The sequence below is a fragment of the Aedes aegypti genome, chromosome 3, assembly GCF_002204515.2.
Source record: "Aedes aegypti strain LVP_AGWG chromosome 3, AaegL5.0 Primary Assembly, whole genome shotgun sequence".
In the NCBI taxonomy this organism is placed as follows: domain Eukaryota; kingdom Metazoa; phylum Arthropoda; class Insecta; order Diptera; family Culicidae; genus Aedes; species Aedes aegypti.
The window spans coordinates 135,599,195-135,619,882 of NC_035109.1; the positions used below are offsets into that span (position 1 = coordinate 135,599,195).

General features: G+C 40.6%; 1 protein-coding gene across 1 annotated transcript in view; it reads right to left on the reverse strand.

Moving 5' to 3' along the window:
- LOC5571457 (protein IWS1 homolog) overlaps positions 1-20,688 on the reverse strand; it is a 38,908-nt gene that overhangs the window by 7,234 nt on the left and 10,986 nt on the right. Inside the window, exon 2 of the mRNA XM_001659659.2 lies at positions 16,762-18,430. Within this exon, the coding sequence (XP_001659709.2) occupies positions 16,762-18,430 (1,669 nt within the window). The remainder of the gene's footprint in view (positions 1-16,761; positions 18,431-20,688) is intronic.

Genomic DNA, 20,688 nt, shown 5'->3' on the forward strand with positions numbered 1-20,688 from the left:
GTGTATAAAAATCTGAAGATATTCACCGGGAAAGTCAGAAAAACGAGAGTGAACGAAACTGTCATTTTGTATGGGACAATCCATAAAGTTTCTAAAGTTTTAAACCCATAAAGACGAAGTTTGCCGGAATCACTAGTTATTGAATAAATCCTTGAAAAAAAAAAACACAGGAAAGTATTGCTAAAACAAATCCAATAGTATTCTCTGATGAAATGATTGTAAAAATTCTTGATGAACTCTTGTGAGGATCTCTGAAAAATTCTCTAACTTCTGAGGAAGTCTTGGAGGGTTTTCTTGATGAATTGCTTATATATTTTTTGAAAAATAATCAATTGAATCCCTGAATTAAACCCTGCAGGATTTTTTGGAGGCATTTCTAGAAAAATATTGAACAGGATCTCTTGAGAAACTTGTGTAGAAATGGTCAGAATAATTGCTGTAGGTAATGTGAAACCTCAAATTAGAAAAACTGAAATTAATGATGAATTCCAGGACAAATTTATTTAAGTATTCCTGAAAGAGTTCCCAACATATTTTCTGGAGTAACAGATTCCACACAGGATTTCATATGGAAATGGCTGAAGCAATAACTGGAAAACTCGACGTATGAACTCCCCGAGGACTTTTTGTCGTGACTCTTGCAATAGAATCTCTGGAATAACCCTTTAGGAGTTTTCTTGTTGCTGCTAAAGCAGCTACTATAAATATCGATAGAAAACTGGCATTGGTGGAAAATCTCTAAACGAAATACTGGAAAATTTTCAGCGTAGCCTCTGTGTTGGGCATTTCGAATAAAGATCAATGCAAGGAGATGGAAAATAATGACTTAAGAGACCATTTTGGTTAAAACACGAGGCTTTAAAGACCTTCCATCAAAAATAGACTTTTTAGAGTCTTGCCGAGTCTCTGAAAAGAGAGTTGCTACCAGCCCTGCTAGCAGGTACCAGAATACAAAAGTTTGTTTCCTCGCAGAATCAGACCATACAGTTTTCTAAGAATATTGCTAAGACTGTTTTTTGGGAATTCCTTGTAACATTAAGGCTAAGTAGCCCGTCATTCGTTTTGGGAACAATTATGACTTTTCAGCTTGCATTTGCATAAAACTCAGTCTTGATAGTTTATAATGACTTGAAAATGTATCACTGTACGCGCTAACATGCATAAAGTATGCTGATACCTTTTCAGCTGAGTCAATGCAAAACCAACTGATTTTCTTTGATTCTAAATCGTAAGATGAATTAGCAACAATCGTCAACGACGCGTACAGATTTCAATAACGGCCTACTTCGCCTTAAGAGGGCAGGATCCGTCATCAATTTGGGGATTTTCAAAAGCAGTTTTTTCGTTCAAAATCATGAAAGTTTATATGAAAATATGTTCACTGTATTCTATTCTCCAACCAAAACACAGTGAACACATTTTCTTCAGACAAACTTCAGTTTTGAATAGAAAAACTGCTGCTGAAATTTCGATGATGACGATGATTACAATGACGGAGCGTTGAACGTTAAGACAAGTATTGATGTTCGGATTACTGTATGCATGTCTCGTGATTTTCTCAAGAATTTTATCAGAATTCCCTGGCCAAGATCACAGGGGTTGACGGTTCATAATTTATCATAAAACGGCTGCATTCAGGTGGAGGATCCGTTAAAAGTTTTTCATGCAAAATCACTCAAATACTCTCAAGGCGTCAATAATCCCCTCCCCGAAGAAATGCCGTAAGGTGGTTCCGGGGAGATAAGGGTTTTAGACCAAGGGCAATGTCGACGCACTGTACACTACTTGGGCAATTCAAACATAATTGCTCTATCACAGTACATACATGGGCTGGTTTTAGCGGGTCGTCGTTGGTGTGTCATCGCCGCACTCCCTGAGTTACCTTCTCAGGGGGTCTGTTTGCCGATTTCCCCCTTGCAAAAACAAAAAAAAAAGGCGTCAAAAATGATTCAGTTGTAAAGCCCGTTAAAAAGTTTTGATAAACGAATGTTGTTGTTTGCGATAGAAAGGATTGCCATAATTCTACCAGACTAACAAGAAATCATTGCTTTGTGTGAATCAACTGTGCAAATACGAGATAATGAGTCAAACAATGAGTGAAAGGGCACTTGCAGCCTTTAGTGTGGCCAACGAACCCATTTGATTTTGCCGGGAAACGTTTCGTAACGTGTTTTTCGTTTCAAACCGTTACCCGGCAAAATCAAAGGGGGCCGTTGGGCACACTTTTGTTTGCTGCAAGCGCCCTATGGGGCTCTGCACAAAAATCTTTCTCTCTCTTTCACTCCTTCACAAAATTTGTAAACAACAAGGCCAGTAAATGTCAAAATCCCACGCAAAATCAAAACAGTGCAGAGCCCCATGGCTCGAGCCAACTCATCCATGATTTTTTGACTGCTAAGTTTTCAATCATGAGTTATGAGAATTTGAGTTTCTCACAACACTAACCTTTTGTAATGGGCCAATGTACAAGTTGCCCCGTTGACGTTTGAGCGGTGCTGTGTTATTTACGTGACCATGGGAACTAGTGAATTTGACGTTTGAGCGGTGCTGAATTCACTCGTTGCTATGGCCACTTAAATAACACGGCACCGCTAAAAATACAAATGGACCAATGCACGAGTTTACTAATTTGACGTTTGAGCGGTGCCATATTCACTCGTTGTCATGGTCTCATAAAGAACACGGCACTGCTCAAACGTCAAATAGTGAACTCGTGCATAAGTCCATAAGCCTACTTTTAATCAATGAAATAAACGTCATAACGGCCTACTTTTCCTACAAAAAAATCAGCGCTGGAAAGTGCTTCTTTACAGCACTGTTGTTATACACATACAACATGCCTGTTATTTTTTGGTAATATTTCAAAATCTACATTAGTTTTACCGTTAATTTTTGTACAGTATAAAAAAATCACAATATTTTAAGTTAAAACTCACATGAGAACAAAAATTCATTTTTATGATGGTTTACATTATGTATTGCTGTTTGCCTTTGAGGTGCAAATCTTCACTAAACGTCCTCCAAATGCGGTAACACAAAACAATCAAAGGACACCTAGCAACGATCATACAAATCATCGCCGACCTAGCAAGAAAAATGTATCTTTGACATCGCATTTCTTGTGGAAAATCTTATCGCGTTTGGTGTTCCCGCATTTGATATTTGCATTTCAAACGCACACAGCAATACCAAAAATGGTGTGCACTGAAATGTGCCCTCTATGCTCGGACACTATGATTTTCACCATCAAAGGTTACACCAAACCCACAGAAAGGCCAAGGGGTGCTTCGTATGTCAGCACAAGCCTTGTGGGTTCAATCTTTGCATGATGTACAGCGTATGAAGCATATTAGCGAGATCATAGGTCAATTCCATAAACTGCTTCTTGATCAGCGCCATGGATTGATTCTCAGTCTATGTTGCATAAGCGGTTGCTCGTATTCAGATGAAAATGTCTTCCGAGAATTCAACTCGTTTATAGTTCTTCACAATTCCTTTGTCAACTCGAAGGTTGAAGTGTGCTCTTAGGTACAGTCAAGCCTCCCTTACTCGACCTCCGTATCTCAACATCTAGTAAGAGAACCATAGTAAAATTTGGTGTTCATGGCTACCTCGATGGTCCCTTGAATCGCATATTTTCACTGTTTTAGTATTCTGTAACACGATACCTCCCTAAATCGATGATCCCTTCATTATCGAATTATGGAGAGATGACTGTAGGGGAAGGGGTGGTAAAATGAACACCTTAAGGATATCATCGTGTTTCTGATAGAAAAACGAGGAATTTGTATAGTTCTATCCCACAACCTCAAAAATAGGGATGTTATCTATATAAGCGACATGAATTCAGGCTGAAATAGCTAAATTTTTACATATTTTTATCGCTGAAAAAAAAAGGATGCAAATGTTCATTTTACCTGCACTATGTGGGTAAAATGAACAGCTGTTAGTGGTAAAATGAACATCATGCAAAAAATGTGAGCAAAACAAATATTTTTGAAAATTTGCATTGCATATCCGAAAATGTATCCTTTAAGGATTGTAACCCATTCAAAAAGAAATCTAAAAGTATTAAATTTGACATCATATCATAACGATATTCACCTCACTGAAAAACCTCAAGACCTCTGGGCTAAAAGTTACGTCAATTCTTATTTTCAAACGTGGTTTTCTTAAATCTTAGTTTTTGTTGTTATTTTTACTTCAATTCCCCTCCGTATTAATCCGAACACTCCGATTTATGCTCTAAATCGTCCGTGCGTGATAGAAATTCATTGAAATTTGTTTTTTCTCGGTTAAGGCAAGGTGTTCATTTTACCACCCCTGTTCATTTTTCCACCACTTCCCCTACTGCCCATAACTGCAAAACAGTCACATTCGACATTTTTGACAAAATGGAGTTAATACCATGGAGAGTCATCAAATGATAAATACTTTCGATCAACTTACTGAAATATGTGAGATTGTTCTAGAAAATTCGAAAAAAATACCAAGTTGTTTTGTCACATTGGTAATTATAACCGCATAACAGTCACATTGAGATTATTAATGGGCCTAGTAATGTGATAGCAATGAAATTTCTATCAGAATTATTTTCTGACAATTCACCTAGTATGCGATATGAGTTGTACAAATATCAGCCTCAAATAAGCACTTTTGAGTTCATGGTGGAGTTTTTAGAAACTTTAGTCTCCTCCCATACTGCCATAAAATGAACACTTGGTATTCCATTTACTCAATGCCTACTTTTGTCGAATGTTACAAATATGCAGTTATGGGCAGCCTACATCTCATCTTATGGCTGCTTCTCGTGCGCTCATTTGTCTTAAAAGCATCATATTTACAGCACTCTATAAGGCCTCCAAGGACCGAAAGTTTTGTTGTTTATGCTTTATTTTTATTGTTGTTTGTTTTTTGTGCCCTACATTTATGAAAAAGCGAATTATAAATAAGATCCCAGTTATTAGGTTAACATTTTCACTGTCCGGCCATAGAGGACTTGCAATGGTTTACAAAAAATGTTGCTTGTCTTTGAAATTCAACATTTTCTAATAAATTCTGCATTGTGATTGATGCAAAACTTACTGAAGTCAACGTACGGAGACAATTCAGCTTAAATTATAAGAAACATTTGGGGCTACACTGCTAAAATGTGGTTTGATATAATTCTGGAATACTCAAATCTTAATATATTTATTCGTTTTTGAAAAATTCAAACTGTCCGGGCATAGAGGACTTCCCCCTACATCCAGTAAATGATGAAAAAATCTTATGTAATATTGCCTGATTCCTAGCTGTGTTCTGTAAAGAGCAACCATGAAGTCATGCAGATCGATGCTAATATGTTAGAACAGAATTGACCCTAAAGTTGTTATGTTCCCAATGGATCACTAGTGATCCACATAATTATCCGCAAAATCAATAGTTTTATGTAGAACATATAATGAGAACTCAATTGGATCTTGGAAGAATAATTCAATAGAGCTTGTTTTTATTTTTGTTTGGTGAAAGTAATGTTTATATTACTGAACGTAAAATTCTAAAAATCCTCTATATTTAAATTTGAAAAAATTCCGACTTTACTTCGGTTGTTGTGCTTCAACTAACAATCCAAGTGATTATTTTTGATGAAACTTTTTAGGGGAAGTGGTGGAAAAATGAACAGGGGTGGTAAAATGAACACCTTGCCTTAACCGAGAAAAAACAAATTTCAATGAATTTCTATCACGCACGGACGATTTAGAGCATAAATCGGAGTGTTCGAATTAATACGGCGGTGAATTGAAGTGAAAATATCAACAAAAACTAAGATTTAAGAAAACCACGTTTGAAAATAAGAATTGACGTAACTTTTAGCCCAGAGGTCTTGAGGTTTTTCAGTGAGGTGAATATCGTTATGATATGATGTCAAATTTAATACTTTTAGATTTCTTTTTGAATGGGTTACAATCCTTAAAGGATACATTTTCGGATATGCAATGCAAATTTTCAAAAATATTTGTTTTGCTCACATTTTTTGCATGATGTTCATTTTACCACCAACAGCTGTTCATTTTACCCACATAGTGCAGGTAAAATGAACATTTGCATCCTTTTTTGTCAGCGATAAAAATATGTGAAAATTTAGCTATTTCAGCCTGAATTCATGTCGCTGATATAGATAACATCCCTATTTTTGAGGTTGTGGGATAGAACTATACAAATTTCTCGTTTTTCTATCAGAAACACGATGATATCCTTAAGGTGTTCATTTTACCACCCCTTCCCCTACATTGCTTCATGAAACGTATTTGAACATGTGGTGAATAAATGGATATGATCTAACTTGTCCAGTTTATATACGACCAATGGAAAGTGGTGGATCACCTGTGCTACCATGGGAAGGAAAGGGTTAATAATTATTAGGATTTGTTGAAGTGCATATTTCAAATCATTCACGTAAGCTGCAAAGATATTTACCCACAGGAGTAACTCGTGATAGTATCAAAATTGTCATTGTAATAATGAAAAAATCCATATTTACTACCAAAACGTCGGCGGAAGTCGTACGAAAACTAACGATTTTCACTTACTGACCGCTTCTAGTGACTATGACGTTATCGTGCCGACGGAAACGTGGCTTCGCAAGGATGTGAGGAACACTGAACTGTCGTCCGACTATAACATCTATCGATGCGACCGAAGCAGTATGACTAGTCGTTTCCAAAGAGGAGGGGGAACACTCATCGCTGTCAAGAAGTCTGTTGCTAGCATGGCTGTTCAGCTGGACAGATCTGACTCGTTGGAACAGGTTGCTGTAAAAGTATCCGCGACGAACAAATCCGTCTATGTTTGTGGAATCTATTTGAGACCCAACAGCAATCCCGGTAAATATGCCGCACATTCCGACTGTGTTGAGCAAATTATCAACAAAACAAGTTTCGGCGATTCTGTAGTGATTGTTGGTGACTACAATCTGTCACATTTACTATGGTCATACGATGACGACGTGAACTCCTACATTCCGACAAATGCCTCGACTGAGCAAGAGCTTTCTTTTGCTGAAAACATGATCGCTACTGGACTACTGCAGATTTGTAACGTGCGTAATTCCAACGTCAGATTGCTCGACTTGGCTTTTGTAAACAGTAGTGAGGTTGAACTACTTAAAGCGCCATCAGCTATTTTACCAACTGACCGCCATCATAAACCGTTAAGCTAAGTATGCTGTTCCGCTCAAGAAAAGTAAAAATTTCTGCGGAAGAAATGGTCAAGAAACACCGCTAGCGCATGACGGCTCACCATAGTAGCATGTCCGAAAGAACTTGAAACTATTGAGAACCAGAGCTACAGGTCCAAAGCCCTGATAAAGGTGGATGGTTGTGATGGCTATGACCGTGGTCATCATGTAAAGAACAAGCGGACGATGCTGTATCGTGTCAGCATCGAGGAGGCAGCCCCTCTAGCACGATGTAGGTAGCGCAACCCTGGTTAGGTGGCCTATCGAAGACTCTTCACCAACCAAGAAAGGCAAAAGTAGAGCAAACGGATTGATTTTACGGCAACAGACCCGGCAACGAATAAAGGACAACGATTGGAAAGTTGGATCTTGGAACGTGAGAACTTTGAATGAACCCGCGCGTGTTGGGCTCCTTGCTCGTGAACTGCGGAATGTCGGCGTGAACGTGGCAGCTATCCAGGAAATACGCTGGCCGAGAACCGGAGAACGCGAATTCCGAGCGGTGGACCCCATCGCCAACACTTCATTCAAGTACCACATCTACTACAGCGGTGGCGACAGAGCAGAACGTGGAGTTGGCTTCATAGTGATTGGGAAGCAGATGAAGCGAATTATTCGGTGGAAACCGGTAAGCGACCGAATCTGTGTGTTGAGAATGAGGGGCAAGTTCTTCAACTACAGCCTGATCAGCATATATGCGCCAACGAACGATAAGCCCGATGACATGAAGGATGAGTTCTATGAGAGCCTGGATAAGGCCTACGGAGAGTGCCCAAAACAAGACGTCAAGATAGTCATTGGCGACGCAAATGCGCAGATCGGGAAAGAAGATTTCTTCCGACCCGTTATTGGAACGGAAAGCCTTCATTCCGTTACCAATGATAATGGCCTGCGGCTAGTAACCTTCGCTGCTGCTAGAGGGATGGCAATCAGCAGTACCTACTTCGCACGAAAGAATATCCGCAAACACACCTGGCGACACCCGAGTGGCGATGCCTGCTCCCAAATAGACCACGTGCTGGTTGATGGGCGACATTTCTCAGATGTCATTGATGTCAGGACCTTCCGAGGCCCTAATATCGACTCGGATCATTATCTCGTTGTAGCTAAAATTCGGGCGCGGTTATCCAGCGTCACGAGTTCCGCAACGCACAGAACGCTACGCTTCAATATACAACGCTTGTCGACTGATGGGGTAGCTGCGCAGTACCGTCAGCAACTAGACGAGAAGTTGGGAAGAGTCAACGTTGCTGGGGACGTCGACAGCCTGTGGGACCCTATCCACGAAGCTGTGACAACAACGGCGCGGGAAGTGATCGGCACTGGTCAACGACGAAGACGGAACGACTGGTTCGATGAAGAGTGCCAGAGGGTGACAGACATGAAGAATGTTGCCAGAAGCCGTATGCTTGTGGCCGGTACCCGACAGAACAGAGAGCGGTACAGGGCAGCGAGAGCCGAAGAAAAGCGAATCCACCGCAGAAAGAAAAGGCAGCACGAAGAAAGTGTGGTAGCTGACGCACAAGAAAGCATGAACCGAAATGATATGCGGAGATTTTATGCAACGGTCAATGGTGCGCGGCACAACACCGTACCAGTGCCCGCCATGTGCAATGACCGAGAAGGGAATTTGCTGACCGATAAAACGGCGGTGGCTGCCAGGTGGAAGGAGCACTTCCAGCAATTGTTGAACGGTGATAATGGAAATGTAGCGAGGAACAGGATGAACATAGATGATGACGATCAAGCTGTGGACCCACCGACCATAGGAGAGGTTAAAAAGGCTATCAGCGAGCTGAAGAACTGTAAGGCTGCTGGGAAGGACGAGATCCCGGTCGAGCTTCTCAAGCACGGAAGCGAGCAGCTTTACCAGTCGATCCACCGAGTACTTCTGAAGGTATGGGAGGACGAAGAATTGCCCACCGGCTGGTTGGATGGCCTCATCCGCCCTATCTACAAGAAAGGGCACAGACTGGAGTGTGCCAATTACAGAGGAATTACCCTGCTGAATTCGGCATACAAAATTCTGTCGCGCATCCTGTTTAGCAGACTGAGACCGCTCGAGGAGTCCTTCGTCGGCGAATACCAAGCTGGTTTTCGTGAGGGCCGTTCGACAACGGACCAGATGTTTAGCTTGCGAATGATCCTAGACAAATTCCGGGAGTATAACTTGCAGACTCACCATCTGTTTATTGATTTCAAGGCGGCGTACGACTCAGTGAAAAGAAATGAGCTTTGGCAGATAATGTCTGAAAATGGTTTTCCGGCGAAACTAATTAGGCTGATACGTGCTACGCTGGATGGTTCGAAATCAAGTGTTCGGATCGCAGACGAGGTGTCAACCTCGTTCGTGACGTTAGACGGATTGAAGCAGGGAGACGCACTTTCGAATTTACTGTTCAACATTGCACTTGAGGGTGCCATTAGGAGATCTGGCGTGCAAAGAAATGGCACTATTATCACAAGGTCGCACATGCTCCTTGGCTTTGCGGACGATATAGACCTGATTGGAATCGATCGCAGGTCAGTGGAAGAGGCCTTCGTGCCTCTGAAGAGGGAGACAGCGAGGATAGGCCTGACCATCAATTCTACCAAGACGAAGTACATGGTTGCAGGTAGAGATAGAGTCAGGCATGGTGGTGTAAGTGCTGAGGTAGTGTTTGATGGGGATGTGTTTGAAGTTGTTGAAGAATTTGTTTACCTTGGAACACTTGTGACATGTGACAACGACGTTTCCCGCGAAGTGAAAAGACGTGTTGCGGCTGCGAATAGGGCCTTTTACGGACTACGTAACCAGCTTAGGTCCCGCAGCTTGCAAACCGAAACTAAATTCGCCCTGTATAAAACATTGATTCTTCCGGTGGCTCTCTACGGGCACGAAGCGTGGACGTTGAAAGAGTCAGACCGGAAAGCTCTCGGTGTTTTCGAGCGTAAAGTGCTGCGGACAATACTCGGTGGGAAACTCGAAAATGGTGTGTGGCGCAGACGCATGAATCACGAGTTGTATCAAGTGTACAAAGATGCGAATATTATCAATCGTGTAAAATACGGCAGACCAGTGTTGTGAAAAACTCAATTTCTCACAACTCACGCTTGAGATTTTTCATGCGTGAGTTGTCAATCACGCAACTCAGTAGTCAGAAAATCACGGATGAGTTGGCTCACCTTTTTGACTCATTGTCTCGTATTTCCACAGTCTACTCACACACGGCAATAATTTCTTGTTAGTCTGCTAAAATTATAGTAATCCTTTCTAACGTAAACAACAATATTCTGGTTTCACGAGTTTTGGCCGGGTTTGCGACTGAATCATTTTTCACGGTTTGAGTTGATTGAGTTGATTTTGCATCAAAATCTCAAGCGTGAGATTTGCGAAGCAGATCTCTAATGAGTTTGCTCTCTCGGGAGAGCGTTTTGATTGACATTTGAGTGCGAGTCTATCAACACTGCGGCAGACTTCAGTGGGCTGGTCACTTAGTGCGAATGTCGGAAGAAAGAATTGCGAAAATAATATTCAGCAGGGAACCAGGTAGAGGCCGGCGGCTTCGGGGAAGACCACGAATACGCTGGCTGTACGCAGTGGAAGAGGACCTGGCGACCCTAAACGTTCGGGGCAACTGGAGAAGTTTCGCCCAAGACCGACGAAGATGGAGCTCTACAATACGCCCGGCAATGGCGTGATGCTACGCTGTAGCCATCAAGGTATCAAGGTAGGTACTGCGATCAAAGGAAAATGCTTTTCTTGACCATTTCTTGCAAGAAGTTTTCCACGCATCGAGATAGGCGATTACTTTTCTGTTGAAGTGCATGCTTTGCTTTAGTGCTACGCCTAGCCACGTGCAGTGCTAGCGAGAATCCAGACGTTGCAGTAGGCCAAGATTTTGATTTTCGACGATGTAACTATGAAGCCGTTATTGATGATCTACATCTGTTGAACTGGGATGAAATCTTCAACGGAGCAAATATCAACGAAGCGGTCGATACTTTCTACACATTGGTATTCGGAATCATTAGCAGACAAACTCCGCTCCGCAGAACTAATCCTCAGCGGTCGAACTATCAGCCATGGTGGAATTCGGATCTTCGACACCAAAGAAACATTCTTCGCAAAGCTCGCCATCGCTTCTTACGCCATCGCACTGAAGAAAACAAGAGTTTTCTCCGTAGTCTTGACTTTGAGTACAGCGAATGTGTGTCTTCTTTGTTCCGTGAGTATATTTTTCGTATTCAAGATGTGGTCAAGGCCGATCCTTCCTCTTTTTGGCGATTTTTCAAAAGCAGGAAAGATGCGCAGGCAATCCTATCCGAAATGTCGTACGGCGACTCATTGAGTTACGACATCGAAGGGTCTGTCGAACTTTTCGCCGACTATTTCAAATCCGTTTATAACGTTGAAATTCCACCGGATCCGCATGAGATGCTGAATTCCCTGCCGTCTTTCGACAAACATTTACCGTTTCCAACGTTATCCTTGCAAGGGTCCGGGACCTGATAAACTCCCTCCGGTCTTCATTCAACGTTGCGCTGAAGTACTTGGACCTGTTTGTCGGTTGTTCAACCTGTCGTTGTCGGAAGCTGTTTTTTCCGGATGCTTGGAAAGTTGCTGCCATAACGCCCATTCCCAAAGCCGAAAATATCCATGACGTGAAAAACTATAGACCCATCTCGATTCTCTGTTGCTTAGCTAAGACACTGGAACTCTTAGTTCACAGTAGAATGTACGCTGCGGCTATGCCAATAATATCGCAATATCAGCACGGCTTCGTGAAGAATCGGTCAACAACTACTAACCTCATGGTGTACGCTAGTGCTGTGAACTCTAGCTTGGAAAAACGCTGCCAAGTGGATGGCGTTTACGTAGATTTTTCCAAAGCTTTCGATAAGGTACCCCATGAGTTACCAATGCGTAAACTTGAGCGGCTAGGATTTCCCGACTGGTTGGTTAAGTGGCTACGATCATATCTACGAAACAGAACCGCCTTTGTTAATCTACGATCCACCAAATCAATTAGTTTCGCTACTCCGTCTGGCGTGCCGCAAGGTAGCCACCTCGGTCCTTTGGTTTTCATTTTGTTCATCAACGACTTGAGTCATCGACTGAATTCGAAGCACCTTATGTACGCAGACGATTTGAAATTATACCGTATCATCTGTTCCATGGTCGACTGTGCTGCTCTTCAGCAAGACATCGACGCTGTAGCACGCTGGTGCGTAAAAAAAGGGATGGAAATGAATGCGTTGAAGTGCAAAGTGATAAGATTCACTAAATTACGGTCGCAGTTGAGCTTCAACTACACTGCAAATGTTGTCAGCTTTGAACGTGTAACATCGATAAAAGACCTGGGAGTGACAATGGACCGTAAGCTGAATTTCGCTGAACACATCTCAAAGACAACAACGAAAGCTTTCGCTATGTTGGGTTTCATTCGTCGTAATGCATGCGAGTTTCAAGATGTGTACGCCCTGAAGACCGTTTACTGCGCAATCGTTCGCAGCCTTCTCGAATATGCTGTTCAAATCTGGACACCATATCAAGAAACGCATATTACTCGCATAGAAAAGGTGCAACGTTGTTTCATGCGTTTTGCGTTACGGAGACTACCATGGAACGATCCGCTCAGACTGCCTCCTTACGAGAACCGCTGTGAACTAATCAAGCTTGAGCCTTTGCGAACACGTCGTGTATTTCTCCAAAGAATATTTGCTTTCGATGTCTTGACGAATCGGATTGATTGCCCTGATCTTCTGCAACAAGCGAACTTTTTCGTTCCGGCTCGGAGATCCCGCCCACGTTCGTTGTTCTGGACCGCAAGACAAAATGTATTGGTGTGTCCAAAATAATGACAGACAGTGCTTCACAATTCAATTATTTTCGACGTTTTTCGGATCCTACATGACTGTATGGGCATTTTTATCTCGTAGAGGAAGTTTTTCGCTACATTTTGGCATGTTCTTTGACTTGGTTACGCTGTGCAATTAATTAATTGGAACAAAAAACTAAAATCACTTCCTTCGGGGGTCCAAAATACGACCGTTACCCTAGCTCTTACATATAGCGCCGGTGGAATGAACGAAGTTCAAAAGTTCATGCGTTCATTCTGGGCTACCTACGATTAACGTAAGAGCTACGTGAAAAGTGCGATGGAAAAAAACCACGTATGTTTTCACGTAACAATGACGTTTGGATTATTTTGAGTGTAGAAACCACTTTCTATTATTAGGATACGACAAAAGGCATAATCACAGACAATCAGACGTAACACTTAGAACAAATCGCTATCAAAATCATAGTCACGAGGACATGTACGCCCAGTGCTAAAATCGGAGTGTTTGGCCGATGTAAACGTCAAACGCGAACAAAAACGATGCGAGCACTGCGGGTGGTGGATTGGCCACCTATTTGAATCGGCCGTTAAAATGGTGGTCGATGGATATCGGTGAGAGTGGTCTGTTGCATAATCATATATAATAAAAATCATGAATTCGGGATCTGCACAAAAATCATTCTCTCTCTTCCAAGAAATTTGTAAACAACAGTAAACGTCAAAATGCCATGCAAATTAAAAGCAGTGCAGAGCCCCATAGAGCTTTTATACCGTTCTGATTCGAATTCCGGATAGCTTCGAATTCCAGACACTCTACTTTATATGGAAAACATTTCGCACGTTAAAATGATTCCACTCGAAGCTCGTTTTAATAAGCATTTTCCATAGATATCTATTGGGGTTTCAAATGTCTAACTGCTTTAGATGTCTTTCTAGTGTTTGCGTTATTTCAATTGATCATTAGACGTTTACAATTATGATGTCTATGAGCTGTCTTGAATTCGAATAAAAGTGTCTTGAATATACGGCGAAAGTGAGGAAGCGTCCGCAATAAGAAACATGAAACATTTCTATTTATTTTAAATATTTCATGTGGTGGAATCAAAATCTTCATCCATCATTGGGACTGTTTATTAATTACATTTTCATTTTCATTTTCATTTTCATTTTGCAGCGTTTGGTGGGGCAATGAGAGCGCAAGTCAGTCCAAAGCCGGGGGAAGGGATAGGTAATGGCCGTAATAGTCTATGCGGACCACTTGAACACCATCGGAAAGGATAAGAAGGGTTGGGGTAGGGTATAGGGAATGGAGAAGACTTGACACAGTAATGCGATTAATGCTGCAAAATGTAAATGTGCTGAAAGCAATTAAATTTGAATTTTGAAGTTAGATTTGACTTATTAAAATTCCAAATAGATCGGCCATTGTACAAGTAAGAAAGAATATGCTGATCGCTTTCTAGAAATTTTATAAACAACAAAATAATAACAATATGAGGGCTGCTGATGGCACAATGCGACACAAAGCTTTAGGAGATTTTGATACTGATTGAACATTACTATACAGAGCGCAATTCATTCGATGGTGATAACTTTACAAACTTTATCTGTTTTTGCACTGATTGACGATGCTGATTCAAATAAAAATATTTTAAAAATATTTGATATTATTAGTTCATTTGTTTGTGTTAATAATGGAAAAATTTTACATACCCTTAATAATAATACTTCCCTGATCAGAAATATTATATTTTGAGCGCCCTTTTCGAAGTTATTCTATCCAGGTATCCATGTACTGCTTTCAATCCTGAAATTATTCTTATTGTGCATGCTCATGCGTTATATTAGTGATGCTCATAATCATGCAACAGATAAGAAGGAGAGAAAAAGAGAATATAGAAACAGTGATTAGTAATGAGTTAATTATGTAGTTTTGTTAGAATTATAAACAATTAAACAGTAGTAATGAATAGCTTTTAAAATGACTTTGCAGCATAGCTGAGCCTTTCGGATCGTAAGACCGATGTATAAAAATAATTTGTTTCGAAATTGTCCGCGTGGTCTTCTAGTGCCCCTATTAGATAAGAATCAATCATAGACGTACATACCGAATGCTCGCCATGACCCTATGACCAACATTTGTATATGTATAGCCTTAGCTGATGTGGCTTTTCTAATAGGTAGTTCTTTCACTCATTGATTGTCTTCAAAACCTTGTCAAGTATAGAAAATTGATTTTATTTCATTTATTACTATATTGAAGCTACATTGTACTTATCAAGTATTAGGTATTATTTTATGTTTTTATCACTATTGTTATTATCAAGGCCAAAATTCCCAGTGAGTGAAGAATTTTATAGTACTAGAACACCATAGAAGATCGCAAAACATTACCTAATCATTGAACGGCTTTTTGTTCTATTATTTTAGGTAGATGCTATTGATCTCCCTTTGCTCCTATCCGCAACCTGGTGCACGCGCCCTGTTGGTTTTCGAAAACCTCGTAGAAGATTACAAACCGTCAATGGCATTCCCAATTACTACCCCACATTGCACATTCAAGGGTCTAATTGTGCTCCTAACCCACCCTCAGTTCGTAATCTTCTCGCCAGTTTGAAATTATATTTTCCCGAAGTGAAAGTAATTTTGATGAGTGATAGCCTAGTGCAGCCCAACTGCATAGTACAGTAGTTTAACCAGAATTTTTGGGTCAGAAGATAAAATCTAAATTTTGTAATAAAAAGGTTGCCATTGCTTTGAAATTCACCCAACATCTAATCAAAACTACTAACAACAGCGATCAATTATCAAAATTCATCGCTCCCTGGAAAATATAATCCCAAGCCCAGGGATCATTGGGACTGTTTATTAATTACGTAAGAAAATTTTGAATATTTGGAATTTCTCAAAGCATACCTTGGGTGTCGGTTTTTAAATAAATCCGAATGTATCCTCTAATAAAACTTGAATAAATTCTAAAGTAGACTTTGATGAGCCAGGATTTGTAAACGAAAACCAGGGCTCTCGAGGAAGTTTTAGAATGATTCCTAGATGAATTGCTAAGGTATTCAAAACAAAAAATAATTAAATGTCTGGTTAATATTCCGAAGAGTAATGGAAGTAATTCCACGAAAAATAGTCTCGGAATTCCTTATAAAATATTTTAAAAATCCATGGGTTTTTTTTAACTAAAGCAATGATTTGTAGAATTAGATTAGATTAGATTAGATTAAAGAAATGTTTTGTAGAATTAATACAAACACTTCTGTAGTCTTATCTGATGTGAAACTTCAAATAAGCCTTTGCATGTTTCATGGGGATTTTTTAAGACATTCCTTGAATTTTTTTGGAAGAGTTGCTGGAGCATAATCCTTAAATGAAATGCTGGAGAAATTGCTAATAAATCTATAAGAACTTTATGATGAATCCCAGGTTTAATTTATTGCGAAATGTTTAGAGCATTTCTTGGTAGTAACAATAAATTGTTGCAATTGTTGAATAATCGCGTTATAGTTTCTGAAGTCTAAAGAATTTTGTTTCAGGGTTCACTGCAAGCAGAATAAGGCAAAAGAGTTACTTTAGGGACCATATGGTTAAAATAGACTTCCTATTAAATCGAGACTTTTTAAAGACTTGCATTAAAATAGAGACCAAGTATCTAAAAAGAGACCTGTTACCCGCCTTGTAGTAGAAAATGTAACTTGATTTACAACTTACTTATTGTTATCGAAGGTTCGTTCGCTCCGTTTCTTCTGCTTCTCTCGCTTCTTTTGTGCCATTTGCTGCTGTTTTTTGATGTAGTGCTGCTGTTGATATGATGTGGCCGCATCCAACCGTGCGGCGGCCTCCCTCCGTGCAAATCGATCGTCCAGCAATTCTTTTTTGATGTTAACTATCCTCACGACGGGAAGCTCCTTCTTGGGCGGAGGCAATGGCGTAGTGTTATCATCTTCTTCATCCGTGAGCAAAGATATCGTGTTCAGTTCCAGATCATTCTGACAAACCACATCATCGTCACTGTCGGATCTTTTGGTCTCGTCACTTCTTTTGCGTCGCTGCTTGGAATCGGATTCTTGGCTTTCCTTGTCTTGTTCGACGGGCGTTGACGTTGATCGCGTTTCACTTTGGTCATTCTGTTCGTCATCTTCTTCTTCTTGCTGATCACTTTCTTCTTTATCACTCTTCTCGGACTCACTTTGATCTTCTGCATCTGATCGTTCGACTTCTGACGCTTGTTCATCATCTGCACCACTCCCTCGATTGTCGTCTCCTTCACTTCCATCTGAAGCTGCTGCGTCTGAAGCTGCCGCTTCCGAAGCTGCATCGGGTTCTACATTTTGTTCGAGTTCCTGCTCGTCATCCGTTGCTATTCCAATCGCTTCTCCATCGTCATCTTCTGCAGTTATTACTTCTACACCTTCTTCAACGATTTCCTCTTCTTCGCCTAACTCTTCCTCCTCCTGTTCCTCTTCGCCACCTTCTCGATCGCTTGTATCTTTCTCATTCTCGTCGTGCTCGCCAACATTCGATCCACCGTCTTCGTCATCTTCATCTTCATTCGCCATTTCACTTGGATCGATGATCGGTGCATCCATTGCCACTATTTGCTCCATTTTATCCAATTCGATCCCATCCACGGCGCCAAGATCGTCATTCTCGGCATTCTCGTCCACCAGCAAACCACCCGGATTTAGATCATCTGCTCCTTCTCCTGTCAATCCGATGTCGTCCACATTGACAAGCGGCTTCTGTTCTTCCTCATCGTCATCACTGTCCAATACCCGAATCTTCTTTCGCTTATGGGCCTCCGATTCTCCTCCAGCCGGGATCATGACTACGTTCTGGAAAATGGACGCAGCACCAGATGTACTCGATTTCGGTCGACCATCATCTTCGTCATGATTTCTTTCACTGTCGTCATCTGATCTATTGCCTTCATTACTACGACGTCGTTCAACCTCTCCTGCTGGGTCATCAGCAATCGAGCTAGCCCCAGGAACATCATTCGCTTCAGTCGATTCGGGTTCCGGTGACCGAAGCAACTCCATGCGATTGGTATTATCGTCATCTCCACTGTCTTCCTCATCGTTGAGCGTCATGATTCGTCGTCGCTTCTTCTTGACCGATGTCGCGCAGACATCTTCGGTTGATGCGCCCAGATTGCGCGGGGGAGTTGGACTATGGGACTTTGGCGGAAAATCTGTTTCTTCTTGAGGAGCATCGTCTGAGACTTCATTCGCTGCAGGGTCGACATTTTCCGTGACCGGTGGTTCGCCTGATTCGGTGGTGAGTGATGTCTGTGGAGGTTCTTTGGGCGAATCCGGGGTTTCTTCAGAGGCAGCCGGTTCTGACGCCTCCGCTTGTTGAGTAGACTCTTTGTTGGAATCTGTACATAGAGAGATAAAGAAAATTGAATTAATTAATTAAATCTAATTTCTTCAGAATGTTCAGCAATTCTTGAAGGAGTTCATATGACTATGTCTAAAAGAATAACTAGAAAAAATGGCCTTTGTGCATCTATATGAACTCTTGGACAAGGGGCAGGAAACCCTAGAATTCCTAAACGAATTTCTTCCAAGACACTAGAGACTGGGATTTTTTAGGAAGAACTCTTCTAGAAAGATCAGCTACGGTAACTAATTTATTGGTGGAACAATTATTGGAAATACAATCTGTGAAGTAAATCTTGGAATGTTCTCAGAGGATCTTACTGGAAATTGTGAAAGAATTGGTAGGAAATCTCCAAGAGAATTTAGGAAGGGATAGGGTGCAGAACCACTTGGGCACTTCCATGGTTCACTTTGGCATGGGGGGTTTTTCTCGGACGAATTGTCTGAAACTTTGCAATAAGAAGCACTCAAGTGCGATGCGTATTGTGACCAAATAAGAGCTTTGATTCTTTCAAAAAACCCCACTGCCGAAGTGAATCAAAAGTGCCAAGAATATGATCCAGCTCCCTACCTTGAGGAGCCCTTAAAAATATTCCGAAATAAATCTCAACAGAAAAGAAAAACTAGAACAAATTCTGATGCTTTTCCTTGAGAAATTAGAGAAGTATTTTTTTTAAACCTGTGAAATAATAATGTTAGTCTTTGAAGTCTTTGAAGAGTATGCAGGAGCCTTTAGAAATTTGCACAAGGATTAATTGCAAGAAGAAAAGGGAAGAAAAGAATTAAGATAACATTTCGAGAGGGATTCACGATAAGGACAAATCAATAACAATGAGAAAATAATTAATGAAATTATCATGTGCAATTTTTAATCCCAATTGGAGAAAATATACTCAAACTTAAACCTTTTCACTTTAACTCACATATCATAAACCTAGTTTTAAAATCCACACACATTTCCTACAATTTCCCTAGCTATTTCGTACTCAAAAAATCTTAAAATGTTTCGCCTAAAACGTACTCGACAATGCCAATATCGCACAATGTTGTGAGCCTGTAATCAATATTATTTTCAGTATCGCCTATTACTTTTGCGCCGTGTTTACATTCTGGTTTCAATCAAGCCCTCTATGTACGCCTTGTTTATTTTTTGTTTGTAGTGTCGCCGTTTACTATCGCCGTGTTTTGATTTCGATTTCAGATGCGCCCATCACTTTGATAAACAAAAACACAGGCGTAATCAATGAAGTGTGTTGTTCCGCATGAGGTGAAATTTCGTCTTCTACAAATTTGTATTTTTTGAATAGTTTCATTATCGGCAGGGAAAAAGGCTTCAGCGACCTTCTATTAAAAACAGAGACATTTTTACATCAAATTGTAGCACAGACAAACAGACGTAACACTCTGATTATTTTCACCGCACAGCATAATAGCGCCCAATTCTAATATTTGGCAGTTGGCCGACGGGCCACTCGTGGCGCTCGCATCACTTTTGTTCGAGTTTGACGTTTGCTCACTACCGCCACCTAGTTCGCGGTTGGCCAAATGAAGTATTTTTAGCATTGGGCGTAAATGTTCGCGTGGCTATGTTTGATTTTTTTTTCTAACTGTTACGTCTGTTTGTCTGTGATTGTAGTTTGATGACTTTTAAATTGTTGTTTTTTTGCAATTCTTGTTCTTTCAATTGTTTCCACGAAAGATACACAAAAATCACTATCAGAGTAATCACCTGACATTCCGACATATTAAGAAATTTTTCACAGATACAGGGACATGATTACTACGAAATCTAGAGAAGAATTTTTATATAAATCTAGAGCCGTTTGCGATGAATTTGAAAAAAAAATCAGAGGTTGTTGTGTACAAGACACGACCGCAGGACGTTAACTGCTCCATGCGATTTGCTGCATTTGAAGTTTAGCTAATTGTCATATTTTATAGTTTGTGAATTTAAGAAAGGTATGTGTTTGTAAGTTTGTTCATTTGTTCAATGCAATTAATCAATGCCTAATAACTCTCTTTGACGAATTTGGTGGTCCTGAAAAGGGCCATTTGTTTGATTAACACTGTAGCACTGTATACTAAAGATTGAACTGAGGTACACTAATGAAAATCCACACGTTTGATCCGTGTGTTTAAAATTATGGATCGATTCATTAAAATTATGGATTAATTCATTAATCGAGATAGACCGATTTGCTGTGATTTTCTTACAAACTTCATGTGTATTACATATTTAATTCTTTAGTTTTGC